We start from the raw sequence: 20,077 nt of genomic DNA on the forward strand, positions 1-20,077 counted from the left end.
GCTAAAACATACTCAACATACTAAATGAGAAAAGACGGGAAGTTTTTCTTCTAACATTAGAACCAAAGCAAGAGTGTCTGCTTCTATCACTTCTACTCAGTATAGCACTGGGCATTCTACCTGAAGCAATAAAGAAAAAGATAGGCTGGGTGCAGTGGCTCACACCTATAATCCCAGTACTACAGGATCCCAAAGCAGGCAGATAGCTTGAGCCCAGGAGTTTGAGACCAGTCTGTAGAACATGGTAAAACCCTGTCTCTACAAAAAATACAAAAATTAGCCTGATGTGGTGGCCTGCACCTGTGGTCCCTGTTACTTGAGAGGATGGGGTGGGAGAATTACATGACCCTGAAAGGTTGAGGCTACAGTGAGCCATGATTGTGTCACTACACTCCAGCCTGTGTGACGGAGTGAGACAGTGTGGCACCCTGTCTCAAAAAATAAAAATAAAAATAAAGATGATAAAAGCATCAAAAAAGGAAAGGAAGGAAATGGTAAATCTATCTCTGTTCACAGGTGGTATAATCTTATGTGTAGAAAACTCTGAAGATTAAATAAACATGCACAAAAATTAGAACTAATAAACAAATTACATTGTAGAATACAAAATCAGCACAAAAATCAATTGCATTTCTATAAACTGACAATAAACAATCTGAAAACATAAAGAAAATAAATTTATTTCCAATAGCATCAAGAAGAATAAAATACTTAGGAATAAACTTAACTAAGAAGGTGGAAGAGTCGTATGTACACTGAAACTCAAAACATTGTTGAAATAAATTAAAGAGCACAAAAATAAGTGAAAAGACATGCTGAGTTTATGAATTGGTAGACTTAATATAGTTAATTCAATCCAAAGCAATCGACCCATTCCATTGCAGAAATAGAAAAGTCAATCTTAAAATTTATATGAAATTTCAAGAGACTGGAAATAGCCAAAACAATCTTGAAAAATATAAACAAAGTTAGTGGTCTCGATCTTCCTGGCTTCCAAAATATACCACAAAGCTACTGTAATCAAAATGGTGTGGTCCTGGCATAACGACAGACATACAGACCAATGGAATTAAAGAGAGAGCCCAGAAATAAACCCTTGAATACATGCTCAAATTACTTTTAACAAAGATACCAAGACCATTCAGTGGGGAGAGGACAGTCTTTTCAACAAATGGTGCTGAAAAAACTGGATATTGACATACTAAAGAATGAAGTTGGACTCATATTACACCATATTAAAAACCAAAAACCCTCAAAATGGATCACAGGCTTAAACATAAGAGCTAAAACTATAAAAAAAATTTAAGATAGGAAAAAAGCTTCATGAGATCAGATTTGTCAGTGCCTTCTATACCAAATCTATAACAAATCTGGTATACCAAATACCAAATCTTCTATACCAAATCTGGTACCAAATTTTGGTACCAGATCTGATACCAAAAGCACAGACAACAAAAGGAAAACACAAGAAAAGATAAATTGAACTACAGTAAAATGTTAAACTTTTCTTCATCAAAAGATACTATCAAAAGAGTAATAATGCAATCCACAGAATGGGAGGAAATATTTGTGAGTCATATATCTGACAAGGGTCAATATCTAGAATATATAAAATTCCAACAGTTGAAAAACAAAGAAACAATCCAGTTTAAAAATGGGCAATCAACTTGAATAGACATTTCTCCAAAGAAGGATATACAAATGGTCAATAAGCATATCAACATCACTAATCAATAGGGAAATGCAAGTCAAAATCACAGTGAGATGCCACTTCTCAGCATTAAAGTCACTATTAATGAAAATAATAGAAACAGAAAATAAGTGTTGGCAAGAAGGTGGAGAAGTTGGAACTCTTCTGTATTGTTGGTGAGAATATAAAATGACTCCACCACTATGAAAACTGTGTGGTGTTTACTCAAAAAAATTAAACATACAATTACCATGTGATCCAGCAATTCCACTTCTGGGCATATACCAAAAGAATTCAAAGCTGGAATTCAAGCAGATATTTGTACACCTATGTTCATAGCAGCATTATTCACACGAGTGAATGCAATCCAAGTGTCCATCAAAGGATGAATGAATAAACAAACGTGGCCTATACATGCAATAGAACACAGCCTTAAGAAAAAAAGAAATTCTGGCCCATGCTACAGCATGGATGAACCTTAAAGACCATGTGTATAAAGAACTTAAGTAAGCTAGTTACAAAAGGACAAATACTGTAAAATACCACTTATCTGAGGTACCTAGTGCTGTCAAAACATAGAGACAAAAAGAAAAGTAGTAGAATAGAACAGTAATAGAATAGTCGTTTCCAGAAGCTGGGGGGAGGGAAGAATGGGGAGTTATTGTTTAATGGATTCTGAGTTTCAGTTTAGGAAGAAGAAATAAGTTCTGGAGAGGGATGGTGGTGACGGTGAACATACTTAATGCCACCAAACTGTATATTTAAAATTGGTTTACATGATACATTCTATGTATTTTTACCACAATAAAAATGGGGGCATGGAAGAACTTTTTGGGGTAACAAAAACGTTCTGTACCTAGTGAAGTGGTGGTTCCAAATATATTTGTCCAAGTACACTGATGTGAACGCTAATAGGGTGCATTTTACTTTAAGCAGATTTTCTTTCTCCCTCTCTTTTTATCCGTCTCTCTTCCTCCATCCCCCTTTCCCATTTTGTGGGCTCTGTGTTCTGCAAACATAGGCACATATTCACCATACATGAATGCTCAGAGAGAAGACTCTAGAATTAATTTAGCTTTGTAATTTCCACGCTGTCTAGAATAGTGCTGGTGAGTACCCAATAAATGCCACATGGATTAATCGTGAATTCAGTTTTATATGTGTGTGTGTGTGTGTGTGTGTGTGTGTGTGTGTGTGTATGCTGCATGGATAAATATATATATATATAACTTAATAGCAACTGTTTATTGTGCTCTTGCTGCAATGTAAGACTTTAATCTGAAGTCTTTACAAACTTGATATCATTTACTGCTTCCCATCAGCCCGGTGAAGTGGATATCTAGTCCTTTTTTTTTTTTTTAATCAGGAAATTGAGGCTTAGAAAAATTGAGTCACTTGTCCAACCACATACAGCCATTAAGTACCAGAGTTGGGATTTGAAATGAGCCTTTTGACTGTAAAGTCAGTGTTCTTAACCTCTTGATAGAGGTTATACTTTATCTTACATTTCACTAAGCACCCATTGACTTGCCCATCATAAAGCAGAGCATATAATCAAGAACATTCTATAACTGTTTCCACTGCACAGGTACAGCACAAGGCACGTTGCTGATACATATTCAGGGACCTCATCGTGAGAGCTTGTGACAGAAGCAGCTGCATTTTAGGACCCAGGGAGATGCGTCCATGAATTCCTTCATCCTGAGATGCCCTCTGGAGTGTTTCGAGATGACTCACATTGGCTTTTCCAATCCCTGAAATTTGCAGGTATTCTTCCAGAATGTGCCAGCCTCTATTATGCGACCTTGGTGAAGGGGAGAAAGCAGGTATTCCTCCCTGTCAAATGGTCAGAATCTCATGCCTGTGGCTTCAATGATATTGTGCAATTATCAAATACTCCAATTATAACAAGCAGACAGAGGAAGGACAAGTGAAATACCAACTACTTAGGGAAATATTAGTATCTCAACTAGGATTCAAATGCCAGACTCTATGGTTGTAATTTCAGTGACTTTTGAATTATTCAACATGGGTGAGAATATCTTCATTAGAAAAGGGAGATGTGTGTGTGTGTGTGTGTGTGTGTGTGTGTGTGTGTGTGTGTGTGTGAGAGAGAGAGAGAGAAGAAACAGAGAGAGAGAGAAAGAGATAAGAGATAAAGGAGAAGCATTCATCTTTTCAGAAAACTCAGAGCACCTACTAAGCATTAGGTATTCTGTTAGACGCTGAGAACACAGGATAGAGAGAAGATATTAATGCATTTAACAAAGGGCGTGGGAGAAGCAATACAAATGACAATTGGAAGAGGAATATCTTTAGAGACGGCATACAAAAGCACAGGGCGGTACAAATTTGAGTTCTGTAATTCCTCCCTCTTACACAGGGTGCCTCACAGACAACATCGCAGTGTGAGCACAGCCTCTTAAACCCCTGACTTATTCCATTCCCTGGGTGTACAGATGGTGACTCTTTTTTCTGCATCACAGGAGGTTCCAAACAATGACCAGGAGGCATCAGTGGGTAGTCAAAGTGGCCCGATAACTGGGACACAGGCCATGTGTCTGAAAATAAACTGTTTAATTGCACATGAGCAGGGTAGACAGGAGCCAGCGTCACTTGGGCTAGACCTCGCCTGCTGCCTGGATGTGAAGTGGTCTCCAAAAAGACCCTTTGGGTGAATAGGCAGACGGTAAGCCCTGGAAACAAGACAACGAACTCCAAAACTTCAGAAAGTATTCAGAAATATCTTTGAGAAATGTTTCCATATTATCTTCTTCTAATTACACTTACTTTTCTTCAGCATTGGCATTCACAATAAATAGAAAATTATCGCATTCATTTTTCTCTCTTTTGCGTAATTACTTCTACAACAACGTTGTTTTCTGTTATTCTTCATTGCTGGTATATAGCATTTTGGGTAATTGTGAGTTGAATTGTCTTCTGTGGACTCGCCAGAAAACTTAACAACCACTGAGAACATTCTTTATTCTGATTATGCAGTGGAAACTTGGTTAATTGAGATGCCATAAATCTTCAGATCCACTGAAAATGTTTCATATTCAGAACCAATTTCTAAAGATTGTGTTGATCAGCACTTTCTTGGGAAGCCAGGTCAAGACCTTCAGCATCGCTTTGATTTAAGTAGTATGTATCTCCAGGGTCCAGCAAGTCAAAGCGAGTCACATGGTTTTCTCTGGGGTATGAATCCGTGGCAAGGCCTAGGCTCTCTGTGTTCATGGTCTTAAAATTAAAATGTGAATATAAGGATGAGAGGGAGGATAATGGAGTGACATATTTTAGGGTTTCAACATATTACTTCTCCTCCTTCTATACTTTGGTATCCCTCATCTTCACAGGTCTCATTGTTGGGTTCTCACCAAGAAGTGACCGGCTCACGCTGTCTTAGTTTGCAGGCCCTTTGAGGTTCTGTATGTGCTATGGGAGGTCAAGTAACGGGACAGTACAACATTTAGGGCAGGTTCAAAGCCATGAGCACCAATGATGCCCCGGAGAATGTGTTGGACCCTGGTGGGCGTCATGTTGCTCAGTGTTTGCAGCGTGCACCATTTGCAGCCTCAGAAGGTGGTACTAGCTGGGCTTCACCTGAGTGCGGGTGAGGGGAGGGAAGCTCCAAGAAGCAAGGAGATTCTAAAGCTGGGACAGCAGACAGCTGCAGCCTTCAACTGAAATGCACATTTCCTGACCTTCGGGAACAGAAAGGATGTGTTTGGTTTATTTCTGCTTGTGGCACTTGGAAGTCTTCTCTGTCCTCTGTATCTGGGGAGGGGGACATACTATGAAACTGAAAAGAAGCATAAAGGTTTTCTAGGAGCAAATGCAGACTCTGACACATGATAACCATGTGACCAAAGGTAAAGTGATTTAACTTTTCTAAACCTGGACCCCCAGGCTATTAATAGGGATTGTAATGGTCTGAAAATTACATGAAGTGTTAGGTAATTAATGTGGCATCTGACACATAGTAAACCATGTACAACAGGAGCTTTTGTTTGTGTCAATAGCATCAGCATGTCCTCACCCCACAACCTTCCCTCACCCCTGGGCTCTTGCAGGTTTTGTGAAAGGCTCTGCAGTGTTATCCTGTCGCGGAGCAAGGTGCAGACAGTTTCCTTCTCTCAACTTCTCTACCAGGAAAGCTATACACAGATCTGGGCTAGGCAGTGCTGAGCAGCCTGGATATCACAGCTTCAATGCTCACTTCTTAAAAGAAAATACACTAGGGTATAAAAAGCATCAAGTAGGCAGTGTCATTTATTGGGAGACAACAGGGGCCTGAGAATGGACCAAGATGAAAAGAGCGCACCCCTCCCCCAAACCCATTTCAGGCAAACTTGAGCTCCAATTACACCTAACAGGAGCAAGAGCGGCTTCATTCAAGGCAAACAATAAACAAACAAACCTGAAATAATTTGGTGCTGTCTTGTATATGTTAGAAAAAAGAAAGAAAGAAAATGAAGAAAAGTTAGCACTTGCTTTCTAACTTACTAGGCAATGCAAATTTCTGCCAGCCCTAAAGATGTCTTGGACTGTAATTCCCTCTTCTCATCTCATGACTGAAGACAGCTTCCCGTTAATAATAAGTAATTTTAAAAGTTCTCCCCTGGGAAGGTCAAATGAGACCTGCTCGACTCTTCCTTTCCACTGCATCTGGCTGCCGGATCCCATCAGATCCGTAAAAGCTGCCTGCCAGGCCGGCTCCCCAGCTCCCTCAGAGCGAGCCACCTAGTGAGCACAGCCAGTGGGCCAAGGGCAGAGTCCTTTTTTAGAAACCAGAAGGAAAGGAAATGGGAAAGACAGAGTCCAAGGGCCAAATTTACTTAAAAAGGTTAAACAATTACCCAAAGGGCTTAGATAAGAGCTGCTGAGTTTTCCAGAAAGGTTCAGAAAGCCATGGAGCACATATTTCTAATGCTTAAAACATCTTCTCCCATGGCCTGCTTCAGAGAGAGGGAGTGTGTGTGTGTGTGTGTGTGTGTGTGCACGCGCCCGCGCATGCGTGTCTGTGTGTGTGTGTGGTGTGCAGTGTGTGTGGAGTGTGTTTGTGTGGTGTGTGTGTGGTGTCTGTGTGTGTGTGTGTGGTGTGTGTGTATGTGTGGAGTGTGTGTGGTGTGTGGTGTATGTGTGTGTGTGGTTTGTGTGTACGTGTGGAGTGTGTGGTGTGTGTGTGGTGTGTGTGGTGTGTTTGTGTGTGGTGTATGTGTGTGTGGTGTGTGTGTGGTGTGTGTGTGGTGTGTGTGGAATGTGTGTGGGGGGTGTGTGGTGTGTGTGTGTGTGTGTGGTGTATGTATGTGGGGTGTGTGTGGGGGGGGTGTGTGTGTGTGTGGTGTATGTATGTGGTGTGTGTGTGTGTGTGTGTGTGTGTGTGTGTGTGTGTGCTGGGGAGGCAGGCTCATTCTCACCAATCAGAGATGTCAGAGACTGTCACGGAGTCAATCCAGCCTTGCTCTCCCAGGCCTGCTGGATCCTGCAACCATGACCCAACCCAGGACATGCCAGCCTCCTTGCTACCTCCCTGCATTGTGTATCTCCTTGGCCCACAAGGCCCTGTCTCTGCAGAGCCAGGTACGCTTTCCACGAGTGTTCCTCTACTGCTGCTACAAAGCAGTAGCACTGCTGCTCTTCACTCTGCCACCCCGCTTGTTTTCTTGCCCTCAGGGATAGTGAAGACTTTGCATAGTTTGGATCAGACTGCCACCACTGGTAGATTCAACCGTCCCCTCTGGCAAGTGATTTGAGTGGAATCCAAAAGTCCCTCAGGCCTCCAAGACCTCTAACCAACTGCTGTGCCTGAATATCCCAGGATCATATTTTGAAGACAATAAAATTGTTTAGACATATAAGAGTTTCATTGCTGTAGAGGCAATAATACACTAGAAGTGGTTGTTTCCCATTAAGATGGATTAAAGCATTAAACCAATAGTTATTTGTTTTAATCTTCAGTATCCACCACAGTATCTATCGTCAATAATACATAAGGCACAGCTCCTAAGCTCCAGGAGCCCCCAGACTAACCATAATCACACATGAAAAAATAGGTCCTAGTGTGTATCCGTGCAGCGAGAGTTACTGGAACTCTGATGAGGGCAATTCTTGACCACAAGCAGAAAGAATTCCGGGGGGAACTGTGAAAAGACTAATACACTTTAAAGCTGTGTGTAAGTGTGGGGATAGAGGAAGAACAAGATGGAGCGTACAAAACTGAAAGAATTTGAGAGTATTGTCAGTTGTTATTGAGGAGTTCAACTTAGTACCAGTAATAACTTGCACACATATGTTGCTTTATGGCTCACGGAACAACCTATATACTTCCTTTCATCTGATAATGCAGACCAGGTATAACAGATACTGTTCCTGTATGTACACAATTCAGCTGAAATGTTCAAGGCTGTGGAGTTAGTGAGAGGTAGAGTAAGAACCAACCCCAGTGCCTAGGCCCCCAAACGCAGAGCTTTCTAGGGCATCGACGTTGCCCATGAGGTGCAGGCACACATGGGGAAGATGCTTCCCTGGAAAGCAGGGACACTGGATAAGCCTTGCTCAGAGGTTCTAGGGCCACAAAGGGCTTCAGAGCAGGGTTCTCGATTCTGGCTCCACATTAGAAATACTGGAAAAGACGTTTTCAATGGCCACGTCCATCCCCAAACCCAGGAATTCTGACATCATCAATCTGGGATGGAATTCCTAGCATCATCAATTCCTGGCGATGGAATTTCTAAAAAGCATCCCAGATAACTCCAACCAGGTTCGTGCCACCACTTGAGAGGTCCTTTATGGATCTGTCCCTGCTTGAGTCTCTTTTAATGTCTCTATCTTCCCCGACTAGGAGTAAAGTCTTTGAATGTGCCCAGTCCTTCTTCAGCCTGCGCAACTGAAACACTGAAATGGAAAAATCATGCGTTTGTTTTGAATAGTCTAATGGCGACTCAACATCTTCTAATTTACATAAAAAAGAACTGAAGGTAGGTGCAAAGTACGGAAACACACCCAGGCAAACAACAGAACTTTATCTTTGGAAACTCTACTGCCCAGGTTGCTCTGGCAAAATCCCACTGCTCAGATTATTCCTTGGCAGTAGTTAAACCTCAAGTACTTGGTTTTGAATGGATTAGTTCAGAACTCCAAATGAAAATGCAGGGACATTTTAGAAAAGAGCCATTAAGCATAATCCCAGATCAGCAAGCCTGGATCAGCAAAACTGATTATCCCGCTGTTGAAATAAAAAACACAAAACACCAAAACAAAAGCAAACCAGAAAGAAAACCCTGTATGTTGGTCGGAACTTTTCCCATTGAGTGAAACAGTTACAGCAACAACCTTGCCTCCATCTCACCGCAGCCCCTCAAAATGTTCATGTACACAGATGATGTGGACCCACAGAGGAACTCAAGCAAACTTGGAGGAGATTGAGGCCTGTGAAGAAAGCACAACTGGCCATCATTCTGCTGAGATGGCTTAATAGACACCAGCTGACCACACTGAGCATCCTGGGCTCCTTTACTGATGTGGGCATTGATTCAGACACATGACTTCTTGATTCTTGTCATATCTAATCTAATAGAGAGCCACAGAACATTTTCAACCCAACAGCAGATAATTGTAATGAAGTGATTCTGGCCAAGAGGGTCCATTTGTAATAATGAATTCAAATCAGATTCATGGAAGCTATAATTCAACCATAGTGAATAGCACCTTCATTTTCCATATCATCTCTCTTCCAAGAGGGCAAAATAACTCAATATTCAAATAATTATTTTTACTTTTCAAGTAGCCCTATGAAGTAGTTATGAGGAAGATAATATTGCCTCACTTATAGAAAATGAGTTTCATCCACGTTCAAAACTTCAGTGTCATCTTTGGCACAGCACTTCCTAATGTCCCTCAGAGCAATCAAAGACCTGTCACAACAAAACTGATATCCCAAAGGAGGGAAATCATTCTTCTCTAAGCTGTGCAGTTTTTTCTCTGGGAAATTTAAAGGCAGACCCAGGTTTCTTGACTCCTTTGCTTTTCCTGCTAGGTCTCTCTCCTCTTCATGGGACTTCATTCAAGATTTAGAAACAGATTCGAGATACTTTGACCCAGGACAACCACATTAAAAGTGTTTTCCATGTGATGGGCATGGGTATCATTCAGTGGTTTTTGGTGCATTCTAAACACGCGATGCGCTTGGAACACTCAGTTCCCAAGCAATGAATCCCTAATGAATGTCTTTAAGGAGACAAAAGAGTAAGAAACCATACTTAAGAATTACAACTTACACAGCAAAAAACACCACCAAATAAAACAGGGTATATTTACCTAGGGTGAAAGCCCTGGGCTTCCAGAAACCGAAAACGTGGACTCTCCTTCGGAGCACTGACAAATCAGTTATTTGTTAAGATGGGCGCACAACACACAACTCTTAACCAATAGAGCAAAAGAGTAAAAACAAAAGGAGAGAGATGGGGACATACAGAAATTTGCAGAAGATGTTTATGTTCTTTTAAGAAACACTGTGGTAGCAGTGAAATCAAAACCTTACAAAGTCAAGGAATAAGAAGACTTAAGTGATAAAGACAAAAAAGAAAGAAAATAATGAGTAACAGATGAACGTATATATTATGGGAGCATCTAATAAAAATGAAGGAAGAAAACAATAAAAGAGAAGATGACATGAGCTAAGAGAATGAGGATTTAAAGAGATCAAAATGTAGATAACATGCTGAATTTCTCTATTCTGGGGTAAACGTATAGAAGAGATGCAAAATCAACATGAGACATGTGCTTACCTAAACAAAAATTACATCATGCAACAAGGTAACAGATAACAGTTATGCTAGAACATGTAAGTTATTCTTTTTTTCTGCAAAGAACAAAAAGCAACTATTCAGCTTTTCTTTTTTTATTCCCAACCCCATTCCCAAGCCCAGCTGCTCAACATTAGAACTGAGATCATGAAAACAGGCCAACAGCTAATAAAAAATTGGTAGATCGAAGCTGGCCCTCTGCTGGTGGAATAGTCTTATTGCATCTCAGAGAGCAGAAAGCTCAAGTTTTCAAGCTTTCTGGTTTAATTTGGGGGGACAGGAAGAGGACAGAGGATTTTGGAAAATTCAGGACTCAGATCCTATTCAGTGCTAGACCTCTTAGCCCCCAGTGGCACATTAGATGGTAAAGAGGTGTGTGGCAGCATCAACATCCCTGAACGCTAGTAATATTTACTGACATTTCCTTGGTTAACATGTATTATAACCCATGTGCTATTCATATCTTTAAGCCAACTAGTCTACTGCAAATGCTTATTGAGAAATGTTCCCTGATTCCTCATGGAGCCTTCTTTGAAGCAATGAAGTAGGGATATTACATTCTAGTCTGGGGCAAGCTGAGCGCTACCCACATGGCCAGGAGGACTTTTCCCTCACATCTACCAGGAAGGGCCTCTCAATTCTCCTTTTTTCTCCGTTTGCTTTGGGCTTCTGAGAAATAGCACACAGGGTTCTGGGACCTGTTCTCTAACTTAAAAAAAGATCTAGCTAAGCATCACCCAAAGTGGCAGAATCCAACCTTCACCCTTGGGCTTAGGAAAAGAATTCCGGTGTCCCAGAGACCTGTCTTTGCTCCTCCAGGGAGAGGCTTGTCTAGATGCGGGAAAGGTTCCATCAGGAAAGCCCAGGGAGGAACAGGAAGAACTCCCACCCTCACGCTCTCCTAGGAGAAGCCAGGCATTTTGGCTGCAGAATCTGGGTCAGGATGTTTTATTTTCACCATAACCATCAAAGTCATAGGCAGGGCAAATGCATTCGCCCTGTGTACATGGTGAGACATAGTTAAGCTGGGACGTCCCTGAATCTGTCTCCTAGGACCAGAACTGCCTCATTAAAGGGATGAAAGATGTTATCTGCTGAGCTGGTGGAAAGTGGTGGCTGCATTTTTATTAAAGTCTCTGCTGCAGCAAGCCCAGTCCCCAAAGGTTCATATTCCAAGATTCTCCACCTCTCTGCCTGGAGCATGCAAGTGATTCTCTGTAACTCATTAAGGTAAAACAAAAAGCTCTCCTATTTGCTTTTCACATAGGACTGATGTTGTTGCATAAAAGCTACATGTTTCCTTTCCTTGGACCCAGTCTGCAAAAATAAAACTGCTCTAATAATTTACAATAGGGACCCTAGGAGCACTACACCAGGTTTGGCAGGAGTCCTGGGTCTTGAGGAGACTCATAACAGGCCGTGGCCTGGCGCTGGTATTTGCACAGCCTTACATCTGAGGTGCATCTCTGATAGCGGCTAGCCTGGTGGTCCTGAGCACGATCCTGCCTCATCCTGTACCTTCTGGCCTGTGACAGCCATCCAAGGGGCTCAGGCTAGCCACCCAGTATTTCAAATCCATGCCCTCATGTTCTCATCTTGGTGCCGACGCAGGAGAGAATCTAGCCTGTCATGGCTTCATAGAACCATGGAGTCCCACACGTGGACTTCAAGGTATCACGCCTAAGATCCTGGACCAGCATAGACGGAGCACACCACAAACCTGTCCAGGGGCACGGCGGTCGGCACCTCGGGCCTGCACCAGGCCCTCTCGCGCTCCGGTGCCCTCTCCCCACCTCTCCCCAGCGACCGCAGCCCAGGGGCCCGGCCCCGCGGAAGGACAGCTCCCTACCTGAGGGTGGCGCTCTCCCCCTGCCGGACCGTCACGTTGTCCATAGCTTTGGGGAAGGTGGCATCTCCGCTGCGCACGGGCACTCCTGTGGGTACAAGGAACAGCAGCCTGAGAGACACGACCACGAGGCACTTCCAGGGCAGGAACAGGTACCCACAGACCCCCATCCTCGACAGCCACAACTTCCCCGAACTCCGGCAGCCGCACGTCCTGGTCCCCGCCCCGCGCACCAGCCGGCTCAGGAAGCGGTGCGGGGAGGAGGGAAGGGGCAGCGCCCGCCGGGAGCCGGGGGCAGCAGCAGAGAGGAGTCCAGGCTCTCCGGAGTCTCAGAATTCTTCCTCAGATCCTGCCTCTGCTTTCCAGCCTAGCAGAACCAGGTGCCCCCTCCTGCATCCAAAAAGAGCTTTCTTGACGCTCCCTGGGGAGGGGGGAGGCAGCCAGGAGGGAGAGGAGGCGGCAAGGTGCGGGGATGAAGGTCACCGATTGCGCTTCCTCTGTCTGTCTCTTCGAGACGCTACTTTGAGATTCAGTTGGGCACGTTCTGCAGAGCTCTGGCAGCAAAAGTTTACAACCCAAAGAAGAAGGCAAGTGTCTCTGACATACAGGAGCTGCCATAAAAAGCTGCGGCCTCGAGGACAGCAGGAATGTTTTATTAGATCACACACGTGGACGGATGGACGTGTCCCCCAGCCCCAAGGCTCGCATCTGGAACCCCAAGGCGGCAAAAAGTTCCAAGGCGGGGACGCGCAGCCGGCGCAGCCAGGGTCCTCCGGTCGGTGGGTCTTTCGCAGCCCGGTCGGCGACTCGCGGCCAGCCCGGGGAGCGCCGCCCGGCGCAGGCTCCGGGCGCACGGGGAGCTGGGCGGACGGCGGCCCCCGCCTCCTCCGGGGACGCGGCACGGGACGCGGGGACGCGCGGACGCCACGTTCAGCGGCCGCCCCCGGCCTCCGCGCCGCCTTCCTCCCGGGAGCAGCCCCGACGCGCGCGGGCCCCGACCGCCGGGGTTGTCATGGCAGCAGCTCCATCCCTGACCGCCACTTTCTCCCGGTGCCGCCTCGGAGCGGGCGGGCGGGCGGGCGGCGCGGGCTGAGCGCTCATCCCGGCGGGCGGGCGCGGGGCGCGGGGCGCGGGCGCCCACCTTAACCCCGGCCGCGCCCACCGGGCTGGGGATGCCTGCAGGGAGGAGCCCGCACCGCGCCGCGCCGCTCCGTCCCGACACCCGCACCCGCAGCGGAGAGAACGCTGCGCCCCTCGCAGTGGCTTCCCCGGCGGAGGGGTGAGGTGGGGGCAGCGGGGAGGGAGGGGGAGGGCGGGAGAGGGAGTTCTGGGGAAAGCAGCACTTTGAAAACTGACACTGGCACCTTCCCTCGCCGATGCCGGCGCAGAAGTTTTCAAACCCCGCCCTGGAGAGCTGAACTACCCTGCCCGCGCCAGGGAGGGCCCGGGGTGCCTGCCCACCGCGCTGCGGCCGGCTCCCCGTCCAGCCACGGCCAGCCCTGACGGCGCGCCGTCCTGGCCCGTGCGGAGGTGGCGTGGACCCACCTCCGAGGACCCACCTCGGACACGCCCGTGCCCCTCCACTGGACGCCTGTCCCCAAAGTGGCACATCTCAATTTCTCCTTAAAACACAGCATGCAACATTTGTCCCAGTCCTACACTTTATCGTGGTAAAAAGCGGGACTGGGAAAAACACAGGAAGATCCTAAAAAGTAGTAGGACTGATCCTCCTAAAACCCCTCACAGGAAGTGGCACCGCAGTGGTGCTGGGAGGTGACTCGGTGCTCTTGGAGACCAGCCTCCCGTTTCTTTGGTCTCGGATTTGTCTCTGCTCTAAACCCCAGAGCTCGGCTTCCCGCGGGCCCCTCGGGAGGCCTTCTGCGCTCCCCTGGCGGAAGCCTCCCCGTTGTATTCTAATTTAATGGTTGCTATGTGCATTATTTTTTCTCAAAGCCTTTTGTTAAATTAGACCCGGCTCTGCACAATTGGCAAAATGAAATTTAATTCAAAAATAAGCATTAAGCTCTTATCGTTTATTACTTTAGTTGCTGAAGGATACAAAGGCATACTACTTGCTTTCAGTTCTGAGAGACTGAGCACAAATAAATACCGCCCCATTCCCCATTCTAAAAGGGTTAGACCACATATATGTGTAGGTCTAAAATTTTTAATTAGTGCATCTTACCTAGAAGGGAGAATACTTATCACTAATTGTATCAGCTATAGTGAAACCTATATAGTCATATGCTGCTTATGGAGGGGGATACAGTCTGAGAACTATCTTTAGGAGATTTTGTCATTGTGTGAATATCCTGGTGTGTACTTCCATAAACCTAGATGACAGAGCCCACTACACACCTAGGCTGTGTGGTAGAGCCTGTTGCTCCTAGGCTGCAAGCCTGCACAGCATGCTACTGTACTGAATACAACAGGCAACTGTAACACAATAGTAAGGATTCGTGTATCTAAACACAGAAAATGTGCAATAAAAATAAAGTACAAAAGATAAAAAAAAAAAAAAAGTACATCCGTACAGGACATTTGCCACCGACGGAGCTTGCAGAACTGGAAGTTGCTCTGGGTGAGTCAGTGAGTAGGTGGGGAATGAAGGCCTAGGACACTACTGAACACCACCACAGCCTTCATAAACGCTGTACAATTAAGCTACCCTAAATTTATCAAAACACATTTTTCTTTCTTCAATAATAATTTTAGCCTACTATAACTTTTTAACTTTATAAACTTTGAATTATTTTAACTTTTTGACTGTTGCATAATAACATTAGGTTAAAACACAAACATGTTGTACGGTTGTACAAAAATGTATTCTTATATCCTTATTCTAAGCTTTTTTCTAACTTTTAAATTTTGTTTGCTAAAAACTAAGACACAAATACACACATTAGCCTAGGCCTACATGGAGTCAGGATGATCAGTATCACTGTCTCCTGCCTCCACATTTCCTCATACTGGAAGAGCTTCAGGGGCAATAACACGCATGGAGCTGTCGCCTCCTATGATAGCAATGCCTTCTTCTAGATACCTCCTGAAGGACCTGCCTGTGGCTGTTTTACAATCACCTTTTAAAAATAAGTGGCAGGAGCATACTCTAAAGATAAAAAGTGTAGTATAGTAAACATAAAAATTAATAACATAGTCATTTATATTTGTTATCAATTATTATGTACTGTACATATTTGCATGTGCTAGACTTTAATGGGATGGGTAGCATAGTAGGGTTTGTTTACACCAGCATCACCACAAATACCTGAGTAACACTTTGAGCTAAGACATTAAGATGGCTACAGTGTCACTGGAGTATATTAAATTTTAGTTCCACTGTAGTCTTTTCCATACCACTGTCATATACGCGGCCTGTCATTGACAGGGCATTGTCATGCAGTGCACCACTGGGTTAGGTCCTTTCCAGAAAGCAGGTATGACAAAGGCATCAGTGGGGTCCAGCTCTCATCCATAAGCTCCTGAGGTACAAGGCTTTGGGGAGTTGTGATGCAGAGAGGAGAGGCTGGGGGCTCAGGGAGCAGCCCCACAACCTAATTTGGGATTTCCTACTAGCTTTTATGCCACATGTCTTTTCTCAAGACTTGAGTGAACCCGGGTTTCCTGATTGATATTGTACTTCAACCTCTCAGCTCTGAGTTCTAGTCTAGTATCACCAGAGGGGAAAGGCTCTTTTTCATACTTTAACTTGTGTAAAGCTGAGAACCTGAGGCCAGGCTTATGATTTTCTTCAGTTGCAGAGTTTGGAGCTTGAACACAGGTGGGTGGCAGCCATGGACTTGGGTCAGGCTTCCCCTCAATGCCCGCAGCTCTGCCACTTGGTTGTAGGGCATTCAGATCCCTTCCTCTCTCCTGGACCTGCTGGTTCTATTGCTTCTCAGGAGACGAAAATGGGGCAGTTGCTAAATCAACTCATAAAAGATTGCTTGAGACAGAAAGAGTTATTAAGGACAAAGAGAAAGGCTAGGACAGCATGAGATTCCCCATAGGAAAAGAACGGCTGAGATAAGTAAAGAAGAGCAGCAGAGATGGGTGGAAGCGAGGCGTAAATTTTCTTAACAGTATATAATAAGTCTTGCTCTTGCGAAGAAATAAACCAAGTATCCCATTTTTTGCACAGCGGGTTCCCCTGAAATAAGGTATCTGGAGTCCTAAAGAAGAGGGCTGTGTCTATTTTCTTCTGTAACAGCATTTCCTAGCTCAGTATTTCTGAGTGAATAAACGGGCTCAACTCATGGGCTAGCAAATCAGAGAAATGACTGCAAAGGTCGCATTTAATGGTAATCTCTGTGAGCCTTCAGTTGTGTGGGAGAGAGTTCACTCCTCTGTAGCACACTGCTGTGGACTAGTGTGTGCATTTATAGAATATCAGGCTGAGACCAAATTGAAATTAGAAACAGAAAATGAGTTGAGGTTCACAATGAACGAGGACGAAGTAGTTTCTGTCAGAACTTGTCTAGGAAATGCTTGGCTGAATGTCATGACAGGGCGGCCCCTAGTGAAACCCTCTTAGATATGTGGAAACATATATAAAGACAAATTAACATCATGACTAAGAGTATCCCTTATCGGAAATGCTTGAGACCAAAAGTGTTTCAGATTTTGAATTATTTTAAATTTTGGAGTCTTTGCATTATACTTACTGTTGAGTATCCCAAATGTGGAAATCTCAAATTCAATATGCTCCAATGAGCATTTCCTTTGAGTGTCATGTCTGTCCTCAAAAAGTTTCAGATTTTTGGATTTGGGATGCTCAGCCTATACTACTTCTGAAGTTACACTGTCTGTCCAGATACTGACTTGTCATCTCTCTAGCTGCCTGGCTGGTGCCCAGGAATACCTACCCCACCTATGTTACAGGTTTTGGGGTTTCTTGAAATGTACCTGGCATGTTTTAAAACCAAGGCTGGTAAGATGACAGACACAGAGACAACTGCCTTGAAAGATGAGTTTATTCCTTGCAGTTCCCAAGAGGAGGGGCACACCACGCCATGCTGGACCCCATGGGGATGCACCAGGGTTGGTCCGGAGGCAGAAGGAGTGAGAGGAAGGCCTAGCACAGGGTCTTTATTGTGATTTCCGTGGGAATAAATGGGGGAGGCAAGGTAGGCAAACTTCAGCAAGCTTAGGATGACAAAGTTTGAATATTTCTGGCAGGCTCTGTGTTAGGGCGGTGGGGGTGGTTCTAGTGGTTCTGTACTTGGCCCTGGGGTGATCTAGGGCAAGGGCAATGTTGATTTGGTGTGTGAGCACTAGATAAAAGACATGTTTGGGGGATGGGTTTGGAATGGATTGGTTTTCTCATAAGGCGCATGCTCACAGGCAAGTTTTTTATCATCTCTAGGAAGTAGCTAGCCCTAGAAGGGACAGTCTTTCCAGAATCAGCAAGACCCAGGATATCAAAGCATCATAAAATACAGAACATAAAAAGCATGATTAATATAAGCGACAATTAATGAGATAATGCGTGCAACATACCACCAAAGGACTGGGCACATTGGAAAATTTAATAATCATGAATTCTGGTTCTATAGCAAAACTCCCATTTTCACACGATAACGATTGATGACAAGAAAAAAGATGTGAGTGAAAGGTTATAAATGCCCTATGTACAAACTAGAGGTTCTGCTCAGACCTACAGAAGTCTTCTTTATGACAATTTGTAACATAAAATGCAAAGTTGGATCCCGATTACAGGACTGTAATGATCACAAGAGAGACCACTGGCTAGCCAGAGAAAAGTAATTATGAACAGGCTTGAGAATAGAAATCCTTGCCAGAGGGAACTTTCTCAGGTAGGAGAAAGAGAAGCAAAGAAGGCAAAGAGCTGTAAAGAACCCAAGGGACTTCTGGGTCAGAATTCGGGTGACTCTAGCCACTGGAAACTGACAGCTGGTATCTGCAACCTGGAGAAGACAGAATGTCCCAGAGAAGCTAGATGAAAAGTAAGGCAACCCACCTGGGAAAAACACCTGTAAAAAAGTCTAATCACATTACTGCATTTCAAATTGGCTTAAATAAGATTGTGGGCCTATAATATTCCTACGTATATGTGGATTGTGTCTGGTGACGGAACATAGCTCGTGACACTGAAGAGATGCATCCTGTGAGAAGCAGCCGAACAATGGTGCCTACAACTCACTAACCCACAGTAACGGAGAAAGACAAAGGGGAGGTGGGCCTTGTCAGGCAGCAACTTCTGTTCAGAACCTAAACTGTCTTGGCTGCCAGAGCTGACTGCTGAGTACTGCTGCTGCTTTGGGTATGGATGGATACTTCCAACCAGTACCCTGGGCTGTGAAAACTCTCTTACTTGTGGCAGGACATTATCTGCCTTATAGTCGTTGACAGATCAGTCTCACACAGAGGGCGATAACCAAGATGAACAGTCAAAGAAAGAAACCAATTAAAAAATGACAAAAAAGTAACACAATTTTTACTTATTCATTTATGAATTCATTTACTAATTCTGTAAACATGTGTCACACACCTATTTTATGTTGGACACTGTTCTAGGGACTGGAGATGCAGTAATTAATGAGATCACCTTTATTATGTGCTTTTCCGCAAGGGTGTGTGAGCAGTGTTGAAGAAGGGGGAAAGAGACCATAAAAAGTAAATAGATGCAAATATTTAGATTGTGCTACAAGCTACACATTAAAAAAAAGAAGTGTGATGGTGTGGGAAGAGTGAAAAATGAAACAGCCAGGGGAAGCCTCTCTGAAGAGGGAGCATTTGACCTGAGTCCTGCCTGATCAGCCGAGTGAAGGTTGGAGCTGAGCAAACAAACACCATAGAGGCATATGGCAGAGGTAGCCCACTAGACCCAGGGGCAGATCAAGGTGCAGCTGCACTGGGCCTTGAAGGCCACAGTCACTGTTTTAGAATTGATTCTAAGTGCAGTACAATAACTTTGGAAACATTTCAGTAGAAAAGTGACAGGATGTGATTGATAAAATTTCACAAGTCCCTTTGACTGCTGTATAGAGGACTAGATTGCAGGGGTACGGAGTGGAAGCAGAGGGCATGACAGGAACAGCAGAGGCCAGAAACGATGTCAGTGGCAATGGAGAGAGAGAATTATGGAAAGGTGAAGGGTGCATTTCTGAAGAATAGTAGTTAGGACTTCCTGAGATTTGAGATTGAGAAAAAGAGAGAGATTGAGGAAGATTTGGGTAACTGGCTGCATTTTACAACTAGCTGTAATGAGAATGATGCCATGCCAGAAGGAATGGGTTTAGGGAAGAGGGAATTGAAGAATGAATAAAGAGTTCTGATTAAGTTGTGAAGCTATCACGTCTATGAGACAGTCAAATGGAGACATCAGGACGACAGTGGGGGAAAGAGATCTGAAGCTTAGCATGGAGGACTGAGGGTGATGCTATTGTCTCATTGAAAGCTTGCTTTCCTAATTACCATAAAAAGAGTGATAAAGCTCTGCTGTGTGCATTTTTGGGAGGTGGCGTATTATCCATGAAACCCTCAACCTGAATCTAGAGGCTCTTCTGCCTTTGTTGGTAATTTGGAAATAGGCCCCTTCAACAACCCTGTGAGATGTAACCTATTTCACTCCATTTAGTCGTCTCTTAATATTTCCCCTCTACTTGGTCACAAGTTATCTTTTGGGAGTAGACTAACATTGTGTGGAGATGAGGCCGTGAAGTTATCACTGTTTTTAAGAAAACAAGAAAATGCTGCTCACTGACCCTAATG

The 20,077-nt window shown here is 44.4% G+C and overlaps 1 protein-coding gene across 8 annotated transcripts in view; it reads right to left on the reverse strand.

Moving 5' to 3' along the window:
- Positions 1-20,077, reverse strand: part of OPCML (opioid binding protein/cell adhesion molecule like) — a 1,160,427-nt gene that overhangs the window by 539,224 nt on the left and 601,126 nt on the right. For 2 of the 8 annotated variants that reach the window (XM_023185898.2, XM_023185894.2), the window contains exon 1: positions 12,347-13,053. The exons of 1 other annotated variant lie outside the window; for it this stretch is intronic. In XM_023185898.2, coding sequence (XP_023041666.1) covers positions 12,347-12,513 — 167 coding nt within the window. In that variant the 5' untranslated portion in view covers positions 12,514-13,053. Of the gene's footprint in view, positions 1-12,346; positions 13,177-20,077 lie in introns of those variants that run through there. 5 more of the 8 variants (XM_023185900.2, XM_023185899.2, XM_023185897.2 and 2 more) reach the window with 5 other exon arrangements.

Source organism: Piliocolobus tephrosceles, chromosome 13 (genome assembly GCF_002776525.5).
Source record: "Piliocolobus tephrosceles isolate RC106 chromosome 13, ASM277652v3, whole genome shotgun sequence".
Lineage (NCBI taxonomy): Eukaryota > Metazoa > Chordata > Mammalia > Primates > Cercopithecidae > Piliocolobus > Piliocolobus tephrosceles.